Raw genomic sequence first — 26,491 nt, 5'->3', positions numbered from 1 at the left:
TTTTTTTTATTATACTTTAAGTTCTAGGGTACATGTGCATTTTGAAGTGTTGAAGTATAAATGAACCTCATGTCTGCAAGTTACTGTCAGTTTTTAAAAATCTAGCTACAGAAAGCTATTAATTTAAGAAATCCAGGTGAAAATATATAAGAATTATTGGTTATATTTTTTGTAACTGTAGTGTGTGTTTTAAAAATATATAATCCCAGGCAAAAAAGAATTTAGAAGACAGATGTGATAGAGTACTCCTTCTAGCACCTCTACCCTAACTTATATTACTCAAAATTATAATCAGATTGGGAAATAGCTTATATGTTTTGAATTTCTCTAAATTGAAAAAAGAATTTATTGTGCTTTTCTTTTCACAGGTAGCTAAATTTCAAGCAGATTCTTTGACTGTGTAAAATTTTTTTCCGTTGGCAAGTTAAGAGGAACAACATTTGGTACTAGACATATTCCATTCATGTTACAAGTGTTTATTAAACGTATATTATGTGCCAGTCACTGTGCTAGATTTAGGGATAAAGAAATAAAATACACATGGTATGTGACCTAGAGGATCTTCTAGATTAGTACAGGAGACAGACATATAAATGAATACTTGTAAAGAAGTAATAAATATTATAATAAGAGTTAGTGAGTGAGTGTGCATGTGTTGGGGCAGGGGGTAGTTTACTATTGTATACAAGAGATTGATGGTCAATTCCCAGGAAGCAGGGAAAGGGAAGGAGTTAGAAAAATCTTCATAAAAGAGACTGTGTTTGAATTGAGTCTTAAAAGCTGAGTCCTGGTTTAGATGGACAATGGAGTAAAGATATTCTGGGCAGATGAAATGGCACGAACAAAAGACATGGAGCTATGAAACAGGCTATTATGGGGACAGCAAATAATTCAGAATGGCTGAATTCAAGACGAGAAGTGGTCACAGTGAGAGAAGATGCTAGAGACAAGCTGAGACCAGTTTCTGGAGGGCCTCATAAGCCATTGTGCCAGAAGCTTTTGCACAAACCCAGGGAAATCATCTGGGAGCTCTTGGCCACTGGAGTGCATCGGTGAATAGCTAATTTGTTAAACTATCACATGCAAAGTAAGGTACATTGAGGTAGGCCATCCTACTCTGATAAGATGATTTGTATTTATTGTAATAAGAGAATTGAACCAAGAATGGGATGCTCTTCCATCTTTCTATCTTACGTTACAACATAAGAAACATTTGCATTCTTTCTACTCTGTAATATTTCTGTAAAAGATTTCAGGAGTGCTGTGGTTTGAATATGTCCTCCAAATTTCTTGTATTGGAAACTTAACTGCCAAATTCATATGTTGATGGGAGGTGGGGCCTTTGAGAGGTAATTGGAATTAGATAAGGTCATTCGTGTGGGACCCCCATGGTGGGACTGGTGGCTTTATAAGAAGAGGAAGAGAGACCTCAGCTGACACACTTGCTCCTGTCCTCCTGCCATTGGAGGCTCTTCCTCATGTGACTGGATGTGGGAGGTGAAAAGATGAAGTCCACCATGACTTCAGACCTGGGCCCAGGTGACACAGAGGATGGTGGTATCATTTACTAAGTTCAATAACGAGGAAGGAGAGTTTGCTGGGGAAAGTGTAGGTGAGTGGATAGTAAGTTTAAGAACATCATTCTGATAGTCACCTTATATAATATTTTTCAGTTTATAAATTCTCTAAGTTGGTGACTAAAGTACTTTTCAGTGGGATCTTTACATTAAACGAAAATGTCCCCAATGACTAGACCAAACTCAAACTACTGAAATATTTAGTTGTATTTTCCATTGCAATGAAATCAAGAAGAAAGCAGGGCAGAGTGGGAATCCCAGGGCAGTACCCCAGGTGCTGGCAGGCCAGGTGTAAGTTCAAGGTTGGGCTCTGAGTCAGCCAAAGATGCCTGACAGGCTTAGAAAACTAGGAAAAGCAGAATTCCAAAAACTTAGAATTCTGACCATAGTTTCAATAAAAATACTCAGGACTCAGTTTACTTTCATCTAGTCAAGATTCTGGTAAAAATTATCCTATTTTTTTCATATGCAATAACTCTTGTGTAAGCTACATAACTGGAAAGTCAAATCAAGTTAAAGTTGTCAAATTCCTGACTCTCTTCAACTATGGAAAACACAGCTTTCTAAAATAAAAGAACTTTTAAAATAGCCTCATCTTCCTCATCTGAATACAAAAAAAGACTTCTTTTGGAGATTTATTTCCTTTTTCACTATGGACTATTTGATTGCTACAATCTGAACAGTTATTGAAAACACACACAAAGTAAAACACCTATTGATTATTATTTTGAGAATTACTTCAGTTGTTTTTGAAGGCACCATAATGCACTAGCTTAAAAACGGATAATAAAAAAGTCATATAGGATCACACATTTCAAAACTGTAAGCTTGCTGTCTTAATTTTTTATTTTTTTCTGAGAGCACGAGGCTTTTAAAATCATGTTAATACCATGAAAAATTCCATTCATAACTTTCATTTAATAAATTGGAAAAGGAAATGGTAGACTTTTGGGGAAAAAAAGCTTTGCAATATGAGATCCTTTTAGTCACAGGAACTGACTAAGTAGAGGGAAGAGGACTGGAAAGTTTTTTCTAGAAAGAAAAAAAAACTGTTAGACTCATAGAAGATGCTACTGAGTGCTTATTATAGTGTTTAAGATCATTCTAGAGCAGGATTCCTCAGCCTGGTCACTGTTGAAGTTTTGGGCCAGGTAATTCTTTGTTGTGAGGGGGTGTCCTGTACATGGTAAGTGCTTGGTGGCATTCCCGGCCTCTGCCCAGGAGCACCACCCCAGTTGTAACCATCAAAAATGTGTCCACATATTGCCAAATATTCCTGGGGTCCAAAATTATTCCAGTTCAAAAACCAGTGTTCTGGAGTCTTGCTACTTAAAGTGTGGTCTGCAATTCAGCAGCAGCAGCCGGAAGCTGCTAAGAAAAGAGGATTTCAAGCCTCCTATTCAGTATGATCCTAGTCATAATGAGTCAGAATTTGCATTTTAACAAGATTCTCAGGTGATTCATATGCATATTCAAGTTTGAAAAGCACTGTCAGATGATATGGATCATATTTATCCATTAGCAGGAGGGTAGTGGAGAAGAAGGAGGAATGGGAGGTAGAAAGAGGGAGGAAGGGAGTGAAAAAAGATGGAAGCTAAGAAACCTGGTTGATATTGGAGACACACAGCACTTTAAAACCAAGCATAAATAACTTTGCTTTTTGTGAAATTTTGAACAAAGTTGCCAGTGAGAACGTTAAAGAAGAAACTTTTATTATTGGGATTTTTAAAGGGAAAAATATTAGAAAATTAGGGATAAAGAAGTTAGGACTATATACGAAGTTAGCCACAAGTTTAAATCACTGAGGCCTAGATTAGAATCGTGACTATTAAAATCAAAGTGCTGAAAGCCAGAAGACTTACGAAGAAACAAATTGTAAGAAATGGTGAACAGCCAGATGTGAAAGAGAAATGACAAAGGCTTTTGGCACGCTGTTTCTCACACGGTCACCTTCCAAACTAGTCTGCATCATGCCAATGAAAACCTTGAGAAAGGGAAGGGGATAGTAGTATCAGTAGCATCGAATTACTCACATAGGTCTCAGGTGACATCGTTTTGCCTCCTTTTATCCCTTCAATTTTATTTATAAAATCAGAATTTTCCATGGTATGATGGTTAATAATGTGCCAACTTGATTGGATTGAAGGATGCAGAGCATTGTTCCTGGGTGTGTCTGTGAGGGTGTTGCCAAAGGAGATGAACATTTGAGCCAGTGGACTGGGAGAGGCAGACCCACCCTCAGTGTGGGTGGGCACCATCCAGTCACCTGCCAGCGTGGGTAGAATAAAGCAGGCAGAAGAAGGTGGAATGAGCAGACCTGCTGAGTTTTCTGACCTTCATCTTTCTCCCATGCTGAATGCTTCCTGCCCTTGAACATCAGACCCCAAATCTTTCAGCTTTTGGACTCTTGGTTTGGGACTCAGAGTGGCTTCCTTGCTCTTCAGCTTGCAGATGGCCTACTGTGGGACTTCACCTTGTGATCAAGTGAGTCACTTCTCCTTAATAAACTCCCTTTTGTATATTCATCTATCCTATTGGTTCTGTCCCTCTAGAGAACCCTAATACATATGGTATTAGTACAAGAGGTAAATTACCTTGCCTCTTCCTCAAGCTCTCCCTTGAACCCTTGCAAAAAGAAAGTTCTCCACATTGTCTCCCTAAATATTACAACTCTATGTCCAGAGGACGATTGTCTTCCTGAGTACTTCTTCGTACTTCTACTCTTCATTCTTTTTGGTAATTCTGATCAGGATCTTTTATTTTCTGTTATAACGGGCCAATGTGATGGTTAATTTTATGTGACATCTTGACTGAGCTGAAGGATGCCTGGTTAGCTGGTAACACATTATTTGTGTTTGTGTGTGCGAGGGTGTTTCTGGACGAGTTTAGGATTTTAATTTATAGGTTGAGTAAAGAAGATCTGCCCTCACTTATGTGAATGGACATCATCTAATCCTATGAAAGCCTGAATAGAACAAAAAGGTGGAGGAAGGGTGCATTTGCTTCTCATTTGAGCTGGGACAGCCATATATACTCCCCTGCCCTCAGACACTGGTGCTCTGGGTTCTAGAATCTTCAAGCTCCGATCTGGACCTACACTGTTGGTTCCCCTGGTTCTCAGGTCTTCGCATTCAGACTGAGTTACATCACCAGCTTTCTCCCGCTGGTTTTCCAGCTTGCAGAGGACAGATTATGGGACTTCTAGGCCTCCATAATTGTGTAAGTCAATTCCTGTAATAAATCTCCTGTTTTATAAATATATCTATGTAGATATCTCTTATTGGAATGTTTCAGGCCATTATTCTTTATGTAAATCACTATTCTAAATGATTTACATGTTTTATTTAATGATCACATCTACACTCTGGGGTAGTCGACCACTCAGGGTTCAGTGCAGGAAAAAGAAATTATTCTAGGAATTTCCAGTACATAGGAATTTTAATATACAGAAGTATGTGTTTATAAAATTATTGAAATGGCTGGAAGAGCAGAAACAGAAGGCTGCTTCTGGGATTTTGGTGTTAAGCTAATGCCCTTATAGCTGTGACCCAGAAGAAACTGTTACTGCAACCACTGCTGTGGCTGCCACAGCTGCCCTGTGCTAAGAAGACACTGCCCCTTGCATCTAGAGAGTGCAGCATTCATCTAACCCATGCAAATCCTGTGTCTGTCAGGACCTGCGTGTCAACTCTCCCTGCTGCAGGAAGCTCACCTCTGCCTCCCTTTGAAATTTCAGGTGTGTGTATCTAACTGGCAGAGTCTATTTCATAGCCAGAACCCTATCTATAAGGGAGTCTGGAAAATGTACTTGTTCGTTTTCCAACTTCTTCAAGTAGGAGGGTTGAGAGAGCAATAGCTCATCTTCAGATGGAGGTTGAGAGAGCAACGGCCACCACAGATTTCAAGCTGAGTTGGACAGAACTGCAATTTTTTCTTGCTTTCATTTGTTCTAAATAGACAAATTAATATCATGTGGAGTTGCTTATCTGGATATTTTCTTGTGATATATTTATAGTTTTAGTGACCTCTTTTCTTATTTTTAAAGTTTGTATTTCAAAATATGTATGAATAGGATATTTTAAAGAACAAAATAGTGGTGATGACTCCCATTAAGAAATACTATTGGCTGCGCACGGTGGCTCATGCCTGTAATACCAGAACTCTGGGAGGCCAAGGTGGGAGGACAGCTTGAGGCCAGTTCAACTAACCTGGACAACATAGCACAACCCCTGTCTCTACAAAAAAATTTTAAAAATACTGTTTGTGCCAGGCACGGTGGGTCATGCCTGTAATCCCAGCACTTTGGGAGGCTGAGGAGGGCGGACCACCTGAGGTCAGGAGTTCAAGACCAGCCTGGCCAACATGGTGAAACCCCATCTCCATTAAAAATACAAAAAAATTAGCCAGGCATGATGTGGTGGTACACCCCTGTGGTCCCAGCTGCTTGGGAAACTGAGGCTCGGAGAATCACTTGAACCTGGGAGGTAGAGGTTGCAGTGAGCTGAAATCGCACCACTGCACTCCAGCCTGGGCAACAGAGCTAGACTCTGTCTCAAAAAGAATAAAAACAAAAAATAAAATACTATTCCTCTTTCCATATATTCATATCTTAATTATGTTGAACTTTTAGGCTTAAGATCAAACCTGGCCATTTTCATGATCAGTTTGAACTCTTATAGTTATACAGAGAAGGCATTTAAAATGTATATTAATATGCAGCCCTACAGTATCTACTCAAGTCCATACTATTCACTCTTGCCTGAGCTGTAGCATAGTATTGATGGCTCATCGTACTCATCTCTGCCTAGCAAATTTTAGATTCTACTTGCAAAGCTAAAATTGTTTTTGTGGATTAAAAAACGATGAAAGGAGATAAAATGGGTGTCTCTTGAGGTCTCAGTAAACAATTTGTTACGGCTCTATCAGTATATATCAGTATAGGTCATGCTGACACTCCCCTAAGCCCTCCTTAGGCCTTTGGCATAGCCTTTTTGTGAGCCTCATATAAAGTATGAGTTCAACAAATGTTGAATGAATACACAGAAGAACGCATTATATGTACACCTGAATTTTTTATTTACCTTTATTCTGTGCTGTTTACTTCACTTAAGATTATAAACACCTTGAAAATAGGGACAGCATTTTTTTTTTTTTTTTTTTTGGAGGCGGAGTCTTACTCTGTCACCGAGGCTGGAGTGCAGTGGCACCGTCTTGGCTCACTGCAACCTCTACCTCCCTGGTTCAAGCAATTCTCTTGCCTCAGCCTCCTGAGTAGCTGGGATTACAGGCACTGCCACCACACCCAGGCTAATGTTTTGTACTTTTAGTAGAGACGGGATTTCACTATGTTGGCCAGGCCGAGATGGTCTTGAACTCCTCAGGTGATCCGCCTGCCTCAGCCTCCCAAAGTGCTGGATTACAGGCGTGAGCCACCGCACTCAGCCGGAATAGCATCTTATATGCTTTTACACCCCTCCTTTTCACCTCCTAATATGATCCGAGAACACAGGAAGTGATCAATATTTACTGAACCGAATCAATAGTTTTGAAATAAAGTATTCTTTTACCAATTATGAACTGGTAACATTTATATTTTAAAACTACTTTATTAAATAAAAAATTTTAAATAGAGAAACATTTAAAGAACAATTCAGCAATATTTCAACCAGCTAAAAAGAACCAACCTTTTTTTTTTTTTTTTCTCCAGACATAGTCTCTCGGTCTTTCTCTGTTGCCCAGGCTGGAGTGCAGTGGTGTGATCTCAGCTCACTGAAACCTCTGCTACCCGGTTTCAAGTGATTCTCCTACCTCAGCCTCCCGAGTAACTGGGATTACTGGTGCCTGCCACCATGCCTAGCTAATTTTTATATTTTTAGCAGAGACAGGGTTTCACCATCTTGGCCAGGCTGGTCTTGAACTCCTGACCTCATGATCCACTTGCCTCGGCCTCCAAAAGTGCTGGGATTATGGGTGTGAGCTACTGTGCCTGGCCTATTTTTTATTTTTTAGAGACAAGGTCTTGCTATGTCGCCCAGGCTAGAGTGCAGTGGTGCCATCACACCTTACTGTAACCTCGAACTCCTGGGCCCAAGTGATCCTCCTTCCTCAGCCTCCTGAGTAACTAGTACTGCAGGCACTGCCACAGCCAGATAACTTTTTTATGTTTTGTAGAAATGGAGTCTTGCTAAGTTGCTCAGTCTGGTCTTGAACTCCTGGCCTCAAGCAATCCTCCTGCCTCGTGCAGGATTACAGGTGTAAGCCACAGCACTCAGCCAACATTTTGGTGGTTATTTGTTTTTTGCCCCTATGCCGAAGTTCTTGGTTTAAAAGTATAATCTTTGTGCATACATTTTTGTGTCCTGCTTGTTTTTCACTTATTATAATTGTGTTATTATGAGTTTTTATTTTTAAATCTGAATAATGGTGCATGCCTGCCACATAGTGGGCATTCAATAAATGAATAAGTTGATACTTTATTCATTTATTCATAAACATTAAGAATTACATTTTTAAAATATTTACTATTTTGATAGATGAGAAATGGAAACTTCTTTGATTTTTTAAAAAAACTAAGATCACTTTTATTTATCGAAGAGCAAAATAGTATATTAACAAAATATTAGCTGATAGAGAAATAACACCAGAAGAAGTCTTGTGCACGTGATTATCAGCTAAGTAACTAGTTGAAGTCAGGATATAAATCACTGCATAATTTTTCATGGAAAGACAGAATAAATTGATGAGGCCCTTAATAAAGAAATGGAAATGAAACCTCTCCCTTTGGAGAAAGAGCACTCTGTAATTCCTATAGCCACCACCCTTCGTCAAAGAGAAACAGGGTTGTGACAATGGTCCCATGAGCCTGGACCTAGAACCCCCTTAAGCTTGTTTCTTGCTTGACTTTGCAGAGCAGACTCGGCATAACATAGAGGCCAGAGACTAATCTGACAATGGGAAGGTTAAAAACTTCATATCCTGGGCCCACTCTTTGATCTTGAGCCATTAGTTCCACAGTTTCTCTTGGCCTTTCATGTCTAAAAAAATGCCCACGTATTACTGTTACCACCTTGAGAGACGTGGCTGCTGCCATCAGTAGGTGAAAGGTGGTTTTGCTGCCTGAGATGGAAAGTCCCTAGCCAACACCTTATTTTCTGGCTGTATAAGACAGGCACCCAAAAAGCGAAGGGATGGGAGGACAGGCAGTCCAGCAGGTGACCATTTAGAACTTCATGCTATAAATGGTTTTGGATTTCCAAAGATGAAACGAGTCTCCCCAGCACAGGGCAGTTGCAGGTCACACCCCCAGGGCCTGACTGGTTTTATCAATCTGGCTGTTCGGGGTCAGTGCAAAGGACGTCCTCACCACCTGGATTGCATGTACACACAGATGGTGATGATTCTGATATACAGGAAATTGTCGTGAAACTACAGTCTCGCTTTTGCATAGCAACCTTTCACTTGTGGATCTGAAGGGCAAGATGCTTGTTGCCCACTGGACCAATCACCCTTGCTATTTAGGCCACAACAGTGCAGAAATGACTGGATGGAGTCCCACATCGCCTTGGTGCTCTTGTCCCAGTGGTAATGGCAGATGCTATCCATCAGGCCCTCAGCTACCTGTACATTCAGCTTCTGTTCATAAACAAAGTGCAGGATGGCCAAAGTCACCTTAGCAAGGAGGATAATTAGCAGCAGAATGAACAAGGACTTAAGCAGACACCTGTTTTTCTTGACAGAGTCTACGCAGCCCAGGAAGGCAACCACTGTGATAATGGAGCCTACGATGAGATGACAAGCTCATTGCCCAGCGTGAGGGAGGGGAGCTTATGGAAGAGCACTCCCAAGCTGTTGTGGGTCAGCGGGTACATCCCCTAAAAGTACAGCAGCCACAGAACCGAAAGAGCAAGCTGGGCTGTGCGCAGTGGCTCACACTTGTAATCCCAGGACTTTGGGAGGCTGATGTGGCAGGATTGCTTGAGACCAGCCTGGGCAACATAGTGAGACCCTGACTCTACAAAAAAATTTTTTTTTAATTAGCTGGGTGTGGTGGTGCCTGTGCATGCCTATGGTCCCAGCTACTTGGGAGGCTGAGGTGGGAGATTGCTTGAGCCCAGAAGTTCAAGCTGCAGTGAGCTATGATGGAGCCACTGCACTCCAGCCTGGGAGATAGAGCAAGATCCTGTCTCAAAAAAAGAAAGAAAGAACGAGAGAAAGAGAGAGAGAGAAAGAGAGAAAGAAAAAGAAAAACAGGACATACTTCCACAATTTCAAGCTACTCGTGCCCATGCTGGGACATTCTGGCCCTTTTTCAGGCACTAGTCCTCAGCCCTTCAGAGAGAATTTGTGATTATCCTTCAGATGGCCAAGACAAGGCTGGTAACATTCATGTCTAGGGTTATTTCAAAACTTATTTGATGTTCGAAACTAGCATTACAACTTTACTATTGAGGATAATTTTTTAAATGTGTTTATTGATCAACTGTATTTTCTTTTTTGTGAATTTTTCTTTTCAAATATTTTGTCCATTTATCTATTGTAAACTTGATTTTAATGAACTCATTATAATTAAAATTTATTAGTAAGACTTTTATGATTTTTGTTTTTAAAATAAGTGTTGGGCTGGGCACAGTAGCTCATGCCTGTAATCCTAGCACTTTGGGAGGCCAATGTGGGTGAACTGCTTGAGCTCAGGAGTTCCAGACCAGCCTGGGCAACATGAAACACCAGCTCTATAAAAAATACAAAAATTAGCTGGGCATGGTGGCATGCACCTGTAGTCCCAGCTACCCAGAGGCTGAAGTGCCAAGATTGCTTGAGCCTGGGAGGTCAATGTTGAAGTGAGCCACGGCTGCACCACTGTACTCCATCCTGGGTGACACAGAGAGAATCTGTCTGAAGAAAATAAAACAAAAGTAAAAAATAATGTCATCAAATTAAGAAACAATTGGCAAAACGAAAGTAAATCTTTGTAATCACAGAGAGAAAAAAATCAAGCAGAGATAAATGTTGGTTCAAATAGTAAATGATGCCATCTAGTGGAAAATTTACTTTGACTCATTTCTTTGGATTACAGGTTCATAAATTTCAATCCCCCCAAATTTGGAATTGATGGGTTTTGTTAAAATACATAGTCCAGCCCCTCTTCTGCCTAAAGATTTCTAACTTCATGTGTGTGATAATCCAAGAATTGTATTTCAATAGTACCCATATTGGAAACTAGAAAAATTCCATTTCAGTTAAAAAGAGTGTTCCAGAAGTACCTTGTGCTTTCCCTTTTCATCAGAATGTTTACTAGTTTCGCCATAATAAATAATTTTATTGCTAACAACATTGTTTAGATGGTTAGCCCCTGTACTGTTTTACTTGAATTGTTTTATTTAGTCTGTTCAAACACCATAAGTTACATACTATTATTATTGTATTTCACAAGTGAGAAGGTTGAGGGGGAGAACTTAAGTAGCTTCTTCAAGGTCACACAGGTATACTGTATCTGAGCTCAGAAACCATCAGGTTATTGTGCACAGGCCTATGTGACAGGAAAGGTCATAGTCATGTGAACAGTGACAAGGGACTAACTTTTAAAAGCCCAGTTCCAGTCCCATGATCCTATACTATCATCTACATTTAGCTTAGTATACTATGGGCAGAAATGAATCGTATTACTAAGGGCTATTTAGGGACATTTTGCTTTGATATGTTGCAACTTAATACGCACATAGTGACAGTCATACATTCAGATGTTCCTTAAATATTGGAAATATTGGTTGTTGATTTCTGGTGTTATAAATTTGAGGATGTTTTCAATACTTTGCTGTTACTCTCTATTCTTCCCCTAAATAATGTAAACGGAATTGCCTCAAACGCTGTATGTGGAGGCAAACTGAAACTAATTTATTTATAACTGGTTAGAAAACCCAGTTGATAGAGATCTGTCAACCAAGCTAGTTGAGGCATGTCAGCCAAGCTAGCTGAGGCTTAAGCGTGGGTGCCTTCCCCTACCCAAAAAGGGCCAAGGGTTGGGCCCACTCAGCGCTGGCAGAAATCAAGCGCTGTTTCTCCTTAAGCAGAAACTTATCTTTCCTACAGTTCACTCCTTCCCTTGAGCCCAAAGTATCAACTGACTTCAACTGAAAAATTAATTCCTGCTACTGCCCTAGTCAGAAATAGTGTGAAGGTGACATAGGAACTTTACAATAGTTTCCCTTGAGGGTAAGTCCTGATAACTGCCCTATTCTCTAGGCCGTTAGTGACTAGGGGGTGAGTCCTGATAACTGCCCTATTCTCTAGTCCCTTAGTGACTCTAATAACGGAAAGTTACGACTATGAAACTTTCCGTTATTAGAACTTTCCGTTATATGAAAGATTTCTTTGTGGGGGAAGGAAGGTGTGGCAACCAGAGACTTTCATTATCTCTTAAATATCTGTCCAGTAGAAGTGTTTCCTTTTTGGTATCCTATAAGCTACATTAACCTTAGAAAATCTCCTGAGCATTAGTGAACAAAGAACATCAAAAAATGAACCTTTTTTTTTTAAAAAAAAAAACAGGATGGCCCAAAAAACAAATAGATAAAAAATTAGGATGAATGCATAAACATTTCTCAATTTATTTTTACATTGGAGTGGGAGAGAAATTTGAAAATATAAACATATTTTTGTATTCTTTCCTTCCAGCCCCAGGAACTCAAAGTGTGAAATGATAATGCCCAGAGATGCAAAAAAAAGTTCGGGTTGATATTCAGCAGAACGGAGGGAAAAAATGGATGACTAACAAGAAACTTTGAGTCTTTGGACATGGAAAAACTAGATGAAATAAAAATAAAAATAGACAACATTAATGGAGCACTAATTTGTGCCAGGCACTTTTCTAAATGTTCTTCGAATGCACAATCACATTTATCCCCTACCTTGAGAGAACAAGGTAGGTACAATTATTAATCTTATACAGATAAGGAAAATGAGCAGTTAAGTCATTTGCCGAAGTAATCCGGCTACTAAACTGTGGACAGGAAACCAAGCTGTCAGGCCCCAGAGCCCAAGTTCCCTTCTACTACACTGTAAGAAAGAGATCTAACATGCGTCACTTCCTCGGAGAGTCGGAAGCAAACCTGGGGTACATATTCACTGAATGGATCACCCATTTGACTAACAGACATCTGCCTGTTACACAGTTATTTAGGCCCTTTGCGGCCTCTAAGTTCATTGATAGAAGTAAATTAGCTGTGCTTGATTACGCAAATACTTCACAATGACTGGGTCTCAGGCAGGAAGAATTTATATATTTTGGAGGGTCAGAGGCCTAGGCCATTCCTTCCAGGTTCTCACTTTTTTTAATGAGACAGAAAAAAGCCAAACAAGGTTACAGAAACTAATGGTATAGTAAAGACGTACATGAAAGAAATGAACGCTTTCAATACATCCATGGCAATACATTCAATACAATACATGGCAGTGTGTTTGAAACTTCACTTGGAGGTAACCACGTAGGTCCAAGCCTAACTCCCTACAACTCTGAGATCTGGCCACTGGCTTCCTAGCATCTCTGCCACAGGCCCCGGTGAAAACCCAGACACCTCGACTTAAACACTGGTTTAGTCTGTAGTCTGGTAAGGCGGCGGGGCACCCTCCAGAGGCCTCTGCCCTAGGGCTGTCCTACGGCCTGCAGATGACGTCCGTGGGAAAAGCAGTCGGAGCAAGAGCACCCTCGGAACCAAAGCGCCCGCCCCGCCTACTCCCCGGCAGCGTTTCCCAGAGCACCAGGGGGCGGGGCCTGGCCAGCTGGCTTGGACGAACGCTAAGCCAGGAGCTCGGCACCGGCTGGCGGAGGCGCAGTGAGGCCTGGTCTCCGGCTGCTAGACCATGCTGAGCGGAGCACGCGGCAGGCTCGCCTCAGCGCTGCGGAGAACTAGCGCAGCGCCGTACGCGGTCGCCTGTAGGTGTCTGCACGCGTCGGGGACGCGGCCTTTGGCCGACCAGAGCAACAAGACGGAGGAGCCGCCTCGCGCCTTCGATCCGGCGCTGCTGGAGTTCCTGGTGTGCCCGCTCTCCAAGAAGCCGCTCAGGTGACTCGCTGGCCTTGGCCTTTCCTTTGCAGCTTCCCGGTGGGCGGAAAGGGAGCGGTGGACCGCGGCCTGTCGCAGCCACTGGGGCCTTGTAGGTCGGTCAAGTACTCTCCGCTGCCATATTCTGGACTCTGTCCCCGCCGGGCGCACGCACCTCCCGCTGCGGCGGGCAGAACGGGGGAGGCCGGAGGCCAGGGGAGCCGCGTCCCACATCTCCCAGAGCACATAGCCAGCCTGCCGGAATGGCTCGAAGCGGTTTAGGGGTCGCGACCGGCTGCTCTTTGCAATCACCCGGGGACCGTTTTAAAAATGCCGATTCCCCTGCAGCCCCCAAGACGGGCAGACTTGGAATGCTCGGGGGATGGGACCTGAACATTTGTATTTTCTTTTTTTCCTTTTAAGAGACAGGGTGCCCCCCTACGTTGCCCAGACTGGCCTAGAACTCCCACCTCAGCCTCCTCAGGAGTCGGGAGACAGGCGCCGCCCCCACGCCCAGCTTATTTATGTTCTTAAATGGTCCCTAAATGATTTCTAACGTACTACCAGGTTCATGAACTACTGCGATTCAGGACAAGTCCAAAGCCTTCCGGTTTTTAAGCCAAGATAATGAAAAGTATTGTACCCTCCAGATTCTTGTGAAAGTGTCTTCTTGTACAACTGGTGCCTGACAATCTTAAGCAATTCAGCTGTGTATGCTGCCTGGTGGCTCTTAGTTGTGGCGTAGCAGGTTTCGTAGAAGCCTCTTTAACCTAGTTTTTGGGAAGACAGCTGTACAGTTTCCAAGCTCCCCAAAATGGAATATTGACAACACTAACGCTAGTATTACAAATCGCATAAACGAAACACCAAAACGTTGTCAGTGGTTATCTTTGAGTGGTCGATAGCTAGCAATTTTTCATATTTCTTTTTTCCCATAATAAACATACTCAATTTTCTCAAACCTTGAAATTATTTGATTTGCGTTTATAACTAGCTCATTGCTAGTTTATAACTAGCTCACTGCTTTCCAAAGTTTCCTCATTTCTGCCCTCTCACCTTTTCCAGTGATTTCCTTCTAATGGATTAGTTAAGTTTCTCTACTTAGCATTTATTCTAAAACGAAGAAGTTGATTTTTCTCTTGTGTTTATTCCAGTAGTAAATTAACAGGTATGATTTGGGGGTTGACCAAAGTAATGAAGGAATATTTGGATAAGAGAGGGGGATCTTTTCTGACCAGTATGAAAAAAAAATTAAGGAATAACTTGTGAATAAGGTGAAAAAGAGAATATGAGAGAAACTGACTAAAATGGGAATAATTATAGATTCTAAGAGAATTTTTCTAAGATAAAAGGTTGAATTGGCTATCGTTGCTTTTAATTAAAGAAGACTATTCTGGGATTAACTCCATACCAAGAATTGGATAAATGGTGGTATTTGTTGAAAATCAGGCTCTTCAATTTATTTTATTTTTCCACAACTCATTTTGTTCTTTTTTTTTTTTTCCACCCCAGATATGAAGCATCAACAAATGAATTGATTAATGAAGAGTTGGGAATAGCTTATCCAATCATTGATGGGATTCCTAATATGATACCACAGGCAGCTAGGATGACGCATCAAAGTAAGAAGCAGGAAGAAGTGGAGCAGCGCTAGTTCATAATTAAAAAAATAAAACGCCAACAGCCAACTTTTCTTAGTACCATATACCTTTTAAAACACAGTGGCAGGTAATAAGTGGAAGAGAAGAATGTTTCTGTCTCTTCCTACATTGACTGTTCTTATTCCACTGGTTTCTTTAACAGGACTGTTCTACTCAGCCTCTGTGGAAGAAAACTTCCCACAGGGCTGCACTAGCACAGCCAGCCTTTGCTTTTACAGCCTGCTCTTGCCTATTACCATACCAGTGTATGTATTCTTCCACCTTTGGACTTGGATGGGTATTAAACTCTTCAGGCATAATTGATGCAACTAGAGTCAATATGCTGTATGTATTAATGGTGGTTCTTGGGCATCTATCTCTGAAAGCTCAAATAGATGGAATTGAGTTTGTGGGAAAGAGGCTTTGCTTTGCGCATATCAGGCTTAGGACTGTGGGAGGCTTAAGTTGCAGATGCTTCTTTTATTGTGCTCTTGTTCTGCCCTTGTTTTTTGAAGGCTCTGACTTATAACTGCTGTATCAGAAGAAACATTTTGACAGTGTCTTGTTGGAGATAAACATCCGTAATTGACATGTGATGACTATTTCTTACTCCATTCATCTAAGAGTCATTGAAATTTTGTTTTGCTTGTTTGTTTAGCTTCAAGGTCTTTGGTAAAGTCACATGTTAGGCATGACTGAAATAATTCCAGAGGAGTGATGTTGGAATAGTCCCTGTAAGGGAGAGAAATGCATTTGAACGAATGTGATACAAAACCATATAATCAAATAGAAATTTCATGTACTTACAAAAATTGAGTTTATAAAATTACCTTCATTTCTTTGACATTATATGCTTATATTAGCAATAAAGATGTTGACACTTTCCCATAAAAAATAAACCAGTTTGTAATCATTTGTTTTGTTTATTTGTTTGGTCACAGAAGTGTTACTGATACTAAGGGAAGTTGTAAAACTGCACTAAATGTAGCTGTGTTTAGAGGGGTACTTAATACCTAAAATAGAACCATTTCCTAGGAAAGCAGGGGGTGGGAAGACTTGCAAGTAGTGGATTGTGCCCTGTTGAGCTTAGAGCCATATTTTGAGCCACATTTCAGTTTATTTTTCCAGGACACTGAATAACACCACTAAGGGCATGAGCATCGACACATTAATAGCCTCTGATATTCCAGAACTTTCAGTAAGACTAATCGAGCATAGTACAATACTTCTGATAGTGTGTTTCAGTAGTTAGTGTGTTTCAGTAGTTAACCCAGAGAAACCTAAGAACCGAATACAAACTTTATTTTTATTGGAATCTTATGTTAACGGAAACCTTAAACAGTGATTCTTCTGCATCAAAAAATTAAAACATGTTAGATGTGTTTTCTTTTGAATTAATTCAGGATATACTGTAGTATAAATGGCATGTTAAAATTACCCTATGGCAACATACAGATAACCTGGAGGACTGCAGGTTCCCAGGTATTTCCTGAAGAGTTGTTCTTTTCAGTTAACCCTAGCTCTCACACTTAACCAAGTCAGGGAAAAGGAAACAATTCTGAAAAACAAGTATGTACTCTATCTCAAGAAGTCAATTTCAATTTCAGCTTTTGGGGAAGTTGAGTGTTTGACCATTTTAGGAAACACTGACACGCATGCCCTTGGGGAGTTTAGTATTTAACACCATCCTCTCACTAACATAATTTATTTAGCTATCAGTTGTTATAGTATAAACATACACCAGGTACAATTATAAACATAGTGCTGTGTCTTCAATCTTATAACCCTACGGAGTAGGTAATATTAGCACCATTTTACAGATAAGGAAACAAGCACAGAGAGATTAAGTGACTTGCCCAAGGTAACATAGCTAATAATTGGATTGAAATGTAAACCATCTAGCCATCTGGCTTCAGTCTTAACTACCACGCCATGTGCCACTTTATTTTGTACTATTTGGTCCTTTCTATTTACAAGAACAACAAGAATCAAAATGCTTAGTTTCTAATTTTTATTCAAGACTGGACTAGGTGACCACCTGCCGACTTTTTTTTTTTTTTTTTTTTGAGACAGGATCTCACTGTGTTGCCCAGGCTGGAGTGCAGTGGCATGGTATGATCATGGCTCACTGCAGGCTCCACCTCCTGAGTCAAGTGATTCTCCCACCTCAGCCTCCCAAGTAGCTGGGGCTACAGTCATCTGCCACCATGCCCGGCTAATTTTTTTTGTATTTTTTTGTAGACATGGGGTTTCACCATGTTGTCCAGGCTGGTCTCAACTCCTGGGCTCAAGCGATCCACCCGCCTCGGTCCCCCAAAGTGCTGCAATTACAGGAGTGAGCCGCTACACCCAGCCAGTGCCCTTCTTACTGCTTAAGGCACCATACACTTTATTCTAGCACTTAACCTTGTGCTGCAATTGTGTGGTTTTTGTCTCCTGTCTATACAGTAAATGCTGAACATTTTAAATCTAATGTTTAGCACAGAGCAGGCAGTAAGTGCCTCCTGAATGAACACATGGCTCTGAGAAGCCTTATAACTTCAGCCAAGTTACTTAGCATTCTGGGCCTCATTTTTAGGGCCAAAAAGTCCTTACCCTTGTTTCATAAAATGGTGAGGATCAAATAAAATTTTATATCTGAGGGTACTTTGTAAAGAACTAAGTGATACTTCTAGAGACCATGTGAGGAACTTTGTGAACCCATTCGCCAGTGAAACAAGGCTAACTAGTGAAAATTATAAACAAGACAACCATTTAAACAGTCTGGAAATTGTCCTAAGGGCATACAGCTCATTAAATGAGGAAACATTCAAGGAAACCTACAGAAACTTAATAAGAACAGCAAGTTTTTGTCATCTGACCCAGCAACCATTTCTTTTTTGCTCCCTTTCAGCTCGGCAATGGCCACTCCAGGAGGGTGCAGTCTCGAACACAGGGCTCGCTCTTCCCCCAGCTCCTAGTTGAGGGTTATGGTACCTCCAAGGAGGCACCGGCCGTCAGCATAGTAAAGGTAATTATGTAATTATAAAAGACAGTATAAATGCGTATTTTGTCATTCTTATTTATAGGGCAATTACAGAAAAAAACCATGTATACGCAAGATGCATTGTATTTGGGAGCCTGTAACACAGATAACATATTTAGTATTAAACATCACAAAGGAAATGGAGGTAAGCAAAGGTGTATTTGCAGTACGAAAATGATACCAGATAGTAACTTGAATTCATAGAAATACATGAAGAGAACCATAAGAGGTAAATAATATTAATGTAATGAATGCTATAAATATATACTTGCTCTCCTTTTCTCAGTTTAAGAGACATCAGATTATATAAAATAATTATAACTAAGTGTTGAGTTTGTAACATACAGATGTGATTACATAACAATAGCACAGCAAGAGGGAAAAAGGAATTGCGCGCTTGATATGTGGCTAGGTCAAATAATGCTTCTATATCTTACCGACACTTTGTTGTTGTTGTTGTTTGAGATGGAATCTCACTCTCACCCAGGCTGGAGTGCAGTAGCATGATCTCTGCTCACTGCAACCTCTGCCTCCTGGGTTCAAGTGATTCTCCTGCCTCAGCCTCCCCAGTAGCTGGGATTACAGGGGTGCAACCACCACACCTGGCTAATTTTTGTATTTTTAGTAGAGACGAGGTTTCACCGAGTTGGCCAGGCTGGTCCTAAACTCCCGACCTCAAATGATCCACCCTCCTCTGCCTCCCAAAGTGCTGGGATTACAGGAGTGAGCCACCATGCCCAGCCTCTTATTGACATTCTTATGAACAGATCAGCAGTTTTAAAAGACCTTGTAAGCCTTCATACACTGCTGGTCAGAATTTAAAACATTGCAGCTTCTTTGGAAAACAGCAACACCACAAAAGGTCAAATGTAGAGTTGCCACATGACCCAGCAATTTCACTCCCAGGTATATACTCAAGAGAAGTGAGAACTTAAGTACTCACGATAGTTTGTATGCAAATGTTCATAGCAGCATCATTTAGAATAGCCAAAAACCAGAAACAACCCAAACGTCCATAAACTGATGGATAGATAAAATGTAATATGAATATAATGAAATAATATTTGGCAATATAAAGTAATAAAGTAGTGATACATGCTAGACTATGGATGAACCTTGCAAACATTATGCTAAGTCGTAGAAGCCAGTTACGATAGGTCACATAGTCTAATTTCATTTATTTGAAATGTCCATAATAGTCAATCTCTAGAGACAGACAGTAGATTAGTAGCTGCATAGAGCTGGAGAAGAAGGGGGGAGATTGTGCAGTTTTGGCTGAAGGATACAAGGTTTATCTTTGGGGTGATAAAAATATTCTAAAATGGACTATGGTGGCACTTTGGGAGGCCAAGGTGGGAGGCTCACTTGAGCCCAGGAGTTCGAGACCAGCCTGGGCAACATAGGGAGACCCTATCTCTACAAAAATTAAAAACAAATAAAAAAATTAGCTGGGCATGGTGGTGTGTGCCTGTGGTCCCAGCTACTCAGGAGGCTGAGGTGGGAGGATCCAGCCCAGGAGGTCAAGGATGCGGTGAGCCATGATTATGCCACTGCACTCCAGCCTGGGCAACCCAGCAAGACCTTGTCTCAAAAAAAAAAAAAAAAAAAAAAAACCCAAACAGAAAAATTGACTATGGTGATGCTTGCACAATTCTGTGAAGATACTAAAAACCATTGAGTTATACACTATATATGGCTGAGTTACATGCTATGTGAATTATATCTCAATAAAGTTATTAGAGGAAAATTTAAAAAGCAGTATCTCAGTGTCCAGCCTAAGGCTCAGTGGTTCCAGGTCACGTGCTGGAGGTCAGATGCTGGTTAGAGGCATGGCCAAAAGTGAATGCAGGTCTTACGCCTTCTAAATTTTGTCCACCCATTGTGCTACTTCTAGTGACCCTATGAAATATGACACCCTGTATTGGGAATTCAACAGGTTTCTACTGTTCCTTCCCAAGCTTCTCACTAGCAAATCATCCTGGCTTCATATCTGTTCATAGGGACGCAAGCTGACCATTACGTAGCTCATGCTGCACGCCAGGGCTTTGACCCCACCACTTCCATCTGTTGCACTGTAAACTCACCATGAGGAACACTGTCTTATTCCTACATTAGTGAAACTCTTCCCCACTCCTCCTCCTCAATAATTCGCTGACTTCATAATGCCAGGGGACCTATTCCTTCCTTAGAGACTCTTAACGAGATTCTCTTTGTAAGTGTCCTCAACTGCATCCCTGACAAATCATCTTTAACCACCTATTAATGAGATCCTTCCCACCAGCTCTAAATGAGAAATTCCCATCCTGAGGGAGCAAAACCTGGCCTATTGTATGACCTACTCTCCTTCTTTATTTACTGCCAATCCTGCAAAGGAGGGGATTGGTTTTGTTTTGTTTTGTTTTTGAGACATAGGCTCGCTCCCAGGTTCACGCCATTCTCCTGCCTCAGCCTCCCAAGTAGCTGGGACTACAGGCCCCCGCCACCACGTGGGTATTTTTTGTAGAGACGGGATTTCACCGTGTTAGGCAGGATGGTCTCGATCTCCTGACCTTGTGATCCGCCCACCTCGGCCTCCCAAAGTGCTGGGATTACAGGCATGAGGCACTGCGCCTGGCCCAAAGAAGGGAATTTTAAGGAGGCCCCTCTGAACTTGAGACTGCATCTGTAAGATGAAAATTACGATACCTACTTCCAGACCAAGGGAGAGTTTTAAGTTAGGTAGAAAATGTGAGACTATCTAGGAGAGCCACGAGCCACAGTAGATTCTCCCTACTGTGTGTAGTGGTGGAGAAAGCCTGTCCACTATTCCAAGTTTTGTCCCTCTTAGTGAAATGCTCCATTTGGAGGCGATTGTTGTCTTCTGCATTTGCCACTAGATGGCACTTTTGGTTAACTCATGGGACCAATGGCCACTGAGCCCTCAGAAGGAAGCAGAAAGAGAACTGCACTGGTGAAATGCAGAGCTAGGTAGCATCCAGCAGAATGCCATGAGAGCCTAAGTGAATCCTGAAAAATGAATAGGAATAACCAGGACAGAGGAGGAGGCAGAATTGAAGAGAGGAGGTGAGGAAGAGGGAGAGATAGTGGTGCAATGGGAAGAGGGTTCCAGGCAAAAGAAAAAGCATGTGTGAAAACACAGAGAAGAGACTGGCCCATTCAGGAAACTGAAATAGAATCATGGGCTGCTTAATGATGTTTCCATTAACAACAGACCACATATACAACCCATACGATTATATGAGGAGCTAAAAATTCCTGTCACCTAGTAGCATCATAGCTGCCATAAGGTTGTAAAGCAATTGCTTTATGTTTTAAATAAATGTAGTGTAGCCTAAGTGTACAGTGTTTATAAAGTCTACAGTGGTATAATGTCCTACGCCTTCACATTCACTCACCACTCACTCACTGACTCACTCAGAGCAACTTCCAGTCCTGCAAGCTCCATTCATGCTAAGTACCATTTTAAAAAAATCTTTTATATCATATTTTTACTGTACCTTTTCTATTTTTAGATATACAAATATCGACCATTGTGTTACAATTGCCTACATTGTTCAGTACAGTACACATGCTGTACAGGTTTGTAACATCATGCAAACATCACAGTGTACTTACAAACACAGCGTGTAAGTGTACTCTGTGATGTTTACACAGTAACAAAATCTCCCAAACAGTGGGAGATGAGGCTGGAGCTGTACACAGGGCACATCAGGAAGGATTTGGGAGCTGTAATAATAGTGTCAGTGAAATCGGAATTTATTGCCTGACTTTTAAATTATTTGGATTTATGCAGCTGATAAACACTATGGTTGTTTTTCCCATAAAAAAGGAAAAAGAAAAAAAAGCACGTGCAGCGTACCAGAGGGTTTGTGTGTTACAGATCCCTGCTGTGGCAAGTGTTCATACTTACAGTACAGTAACCACTTGTCACATGTAGATATTGAGTACTAGAAATGTGACTGTGACTGAGAACCTTTTAAATGTATTGAATTTTTATTAAGGAGCCCATACAGCACAGCACAGTTCTAGACTGTTTTTCCGACTGCTGCCAATGAATGTATTCACTTTTCAAAATTCTTCAAAGACTAAGCCTTATGTACAGAGGAGTCCAATTTATTGGACAGTGCAGATAAAGATTTCCAGCTTCACAGCAAGCTCTGCTGGACAGTGTTGGTCTCGATATAGGGAGACCAATTGAGAGGCTAATGAAGTGATGGGACAAGAGATGATTTTTTTTTTTTTTTGAGACTGAGTCTTGTTCTGTCACCCAGGCTGGAGTGCAATGGCACAATCTTGGCTCACTGCAACCTCTGCCTCTCGAGTTCAAGCAATTCTCCTGCCTCAGCTCCCTGAGTAGCTGGGATTATAGGCACCCACCACCATACCCAGCTAATTATTGTATTTTTGGTAGAGATGGGGGTTTCACCATGTTGGCCATGCTGGTCTCAAACTCCTGACCTCAGGTGACCCACCCGCCTCAATGTCCCAAAGTGCTGGGATTACAGGTGTGAGCCACTGCGCCCAGCCAGTAGATGATGATCTTGAACTTTGAGCACTGGCAGTAGTGGGGTTACAGAGATGTTAAAACTAGAATTATTAGAACTTGACTTGAATGTGGAATGTGGTAAAAAAGAGGGAGAAATGGAAGATGACTGTAGGCTTCTTCTTGAAGATATTGGTGGGATCACTCCAAGCTGTGAAATATAGAAAAACATTTTTGGACTAAAAAATGACAATTTTCTCCTCACAAATGTTGAGATTAAAGAGCCAAGGGGCATACAGGTAGTGACATAGACTACAGAGAAAAATGGCTATGGTGCTGGAATATATGAATTCCTGTAGGTCAGAGGTATAGCTCCAGGTATCACAGGCAGACCTCATCTATCAGCTTAAAGAGGAGACACTTTAGCCATGGGCCCAGTAATAACTGAAGCCATAGACTTGATCAGGAGTCCAGGGGTTGGGGGTGTAAGGATACAAAGGAAATGGAAAATAAGCCAAGAAAAGGAGAGCAGTAATCAAAGGCTTCAAATGTGGTAGAAATGATTTAAGATGGAAATGACAAGTTTCTGTTGATATTTGCAACAAAAACAGTCATCTGTGGCTTTTACTGGAGCAGTCTGAGTGGGAGAAGTGGGGGACTGGAGGGCAGATCACAGTGTCACGGAGATATTAAGGCTGGAATTTCCTAATTGTAGATTTTTAGGAAAAAACAAGGAAGAAGGGAAAGGGGGATATATAATGGAAGAGGGAAATTCTAAAATGTATTATCTTAATGGCAGAAATGTGGATATAGAAGAGCCTGTGGTGAAGCAATTGAAGATTAGAAGACATAGGAAAGCTGGCTGGGCATAGTGGCTCATGCCTGTAATCCCAGCACTTTGGGAGGCCAAAGTTGGTGGATCACCTGAGGCCAGGAGTTGAGACCAGCTTGGGCAACATGGCCAAACCCCGTCTCTACCAAAAATATAAAAATTAGCTGGGTGTGGTGTGCACGCCTGTAATTCCAGCTACTTGAGAGGCTGAGGCATGAGAATCCCTTGAACCCAGGAAGCAGAGGTTGTGGAGAGGCAGAGGTTGTGGTGGGCCTGCATCGCACTATTGCATTCCAGCCTGGGCAATAGAGCGAGGCTCTGTCTCAAAAAAAAAACAAAAAAACAAAAAAAAACAAAATAGGAAAGTATGGAGAAATGATGGAGGTCTTAGAGATGGAAAGGAATGCAATCAGAGCACAAATAGAGCACAAGACACCTCTCCTCAGAGACAGGGAGGGAGAAAGAAACAAAGGGTGTTGGAAGTGGGTTTACAGATAGCTAGCAAGTAGGAAATTCCAGGCCAGGCGCGGTGGCTCACGCCTGTAATCCCAGCACTTTGGGAGGCCAAGGTGGGTGGATCACGAGGTCAGGAGATCGAGACCATCCTGGCTAACACGGTGAAACCCCATCTCTACTAAAACTACAAAAAAATAGCTGGGTGTGGTGGTGGGCGCCTGTCGTCCCAGCTACTCGGGAGGCTGACAGGAGAATTGCTTGAACCCAGGAGGCAGAGGTTGCAGTGAGCTGAGATCATGCCACTGCACTCCAGCCTGGGCGACAGAGTGAGATTCCGTCTCAAAAAAAAAAAAAAAAAGTAGGAAATTCCAGAGGTAGATCCCACTCTAGGTGTAATCGGTGGACATCACACACCAGGTACAACTATTACCCTTTCTTCTATAACACACACAATTTAGCACACATTTAAAAATACATATTAAATAAGATAGATTTTATTTTATCCCATTTTCTCTCTGCTTGAGAATATAAATACCACTTCATAACAGAGGAAAACATTTACTCACTGGTGTTGTTTGAGTTTGTATCTTGTCTTATTATTAATTTGTTTTACTGTATTAGCAAATGAAAGACACGTTCATTTTCTACCTATTGTGAGCTATCCTTCAAATACTTTCAGGTTGCATGTTTTATAGGTTGGCCTTGAATATCTTATTTTATTAATCATAATTAGACTGTTGTACCCTCTTAACAGACCATTGTCTTTAACCAGTTTCAAAAAATTATTCCTCTCTTGTTTCTCCCGTACTGTGAGCATCTCTTACAAAACTATTAGCCAAGGTAACTCCTTAAAAGGTCATCCTTGTGATTTAGGGACTGAGAGGCAAATTATCTTTCAACTCAAAGTTGCCCTAAATTCTGTCCCCAGGCAAACAGCTTGCCATCTTGGCACACACACGCACACAAAATGAAATACATGTTCATTTATGTACTCAAAAAGTATACAGTGACAGATTTCCCAAGGCATATTAGAATTTTATAGTTGCTGCTTGTACTAGAACTGTTTCTTTAGAATAGCTCCTCAATTTCTTTCTCCATTGGATGCAATTCTAGGGGAATTGCCAATCATCTTAACCTTTCCTGGCCATGGAATGGGTATGAGACTCAAGGTAGGCAAATAAGAAAGATCATCTCTCTTTGGAATTTAAAAACAGTTTTTTTGAGATATAAGAGGCATACAATAAATTACACACATTTAAAGTGTGTAATTCGACAAATTATGGGATATGTATATACCTGTGAAACCATTCTCACCATTGAAATAATGAACATGTCCATCATCCCGCAAAGGTTCCTTGTGCCATTCTGTAATCCTTACCTCCTGTCCCTCCCCACCCCCATCCCCTTTCCCAGGCAACCACTTATCTGCTTTCTGTCACTATACTTTAGCTTGCAATGTCTGGCATTTTATATAAATGTAAATTTTATATAAATGTAAATGTAAATTTTATATAAATATAAATATACAGGATATAGTCATCGTTAGCTTCTTTCACTCAGTATAATTATTTTGAGATTCCTGCATGTTGTTGTGTCAACAGTCCATTCCTTTTTATTGCTGAATATTATTCTATAGTATGGACAGACCACAATTTATTTATGTATTCACCTATTGATGGACATTTGAGTTGTTTTCCATTTCTGGCTATTAAAAATAAAGCTGCTATGAACATTTGTATGTAATTCTTACGTGGACATACACTTTTATTTCTCTTGGGTAAATTCCTAAGAGTAGAATAGCAGGATCATATTGTAGATATTTCTTTTTAAGAAACTACCTAACAGTTTTCCAAAGTGGTCAAACCATTTAAATTCCCACCAACCGTGTATAAGAGTTCTAGTTCTTCCACATCCTTATCAACACTTGGTATGTCAATTTAATTTTAGCCATGGTAATAGGTGTGATGTGGTACCTTACTTGGGTTTTGATTTGCAGTTCCATAATGATAAATGTTGTTGAACTTATTTGCCATCGATATATCTTCTTGTATCTGTTCAAATCTTTGCCCATTTTAAAATTGAATTTTTGAATGTTGAGAGTTCTTTACATATCGTGGGTAGGATGTAAGTCCATTTTGTGCTGCTCTAACAGAATACCTGAGACTATGTAATTTATAAAGAACAGGAATTTATCTCACAGTCTGGTGGCTGGGAAACCCAAGATCAAGACACAGCAGATTTATTTTCTGATTCAAGCTGGCACCCTTGTTGCTGTGTCTTCAGAGTAGGAGAATTGTGTTCCTCATGTGGCTGATGCAAGACTCCTTATATGGGGTCAGAGCAATAGTAGGTAATACTGTTCTATGTGAAGAATAAAGGAGGAAACAAAAAGGTTCCAGTCAGTTGGAAAGATTCCCTTTAAAAAGCCTCCTCAGGAGTT

At 41.0% G+C, this 26,491-nt stretch overlaps 2 protein-coding genes and 1 pseudogene across 2 annotated transcripts; 2 read left to right on the top strand and 1 right to left on the bottom strand.

The window, feature by feature from the left end:
• Window positions 1–8,871: 8,871 nt before the first annotated feature.
• On the bottom strand, window positions 8,872–9,863 carry LOC105504845 (annotated as a pseudogene).
• A 3,467-nt stretch (window positions 9,864–13,330) lies between these two features.
• On the top strand, window positions 13,331–16,150 carry PYURF (PIGY upstream reading frame). The gene is made up of 2 exons (XM_011932415.1): window positions 13,331–13,636; window positions 15,128–16,150. The coding sequence occupies exons 1-2, from the start codon at window positions 13,434–13,436 to the stop codon at window positions 15,267–15,269; spliced, it is 345 nt and encodes a 114-aa protein (XP_011787805.1). The 5' UTR covers window positions 13,331–13,433; the 3' UTR covers window positions 15,270–16,150.
• PIGY (phosphatidylinositol glycan anchor biosynthesis, class Y) lies at window positions 13,333–16,154 on the top strand. Its single transcript, XM_011932426.1, has 2 exons — window positions 13,333–13,636; window positions 15,128–16,154. The coding sequence occupies exon 2, from the start codon at window positions 15,364–15,366 to the stop codon at window positions 15,577–15,579; it is 216 nt and encodes a 71-aa protein (XP_011787816.1). The 5' UTR covers window positions 13,333–13,636; window positions 15,128–15,363; the 3' UTR covers window positions 15,580–16,154.
• Window positions 16,155–26,491: the final 10,337 nt, after the last annotated feature.

Source organism: Colobus angolensis, unplaced genomic scaffold (assembly GCF_000951035.1).
Source record: "Colobus angolensis palliatus isolate OR3802 unplaced genomic scaffold, Cang.pa_1.0 Scaffold123, whole genome shotgun sequence".
Taxonomy (NCBI): domain Eukaryota; kingdom Metazoa; phylum Chordata; class Mammalia; order Primates; family Cercopithecidae; genus Colobus; species Colobus angolensis.
This window is presented reverse-complemented; position numbering and strand designations above follow the sequence as displayed.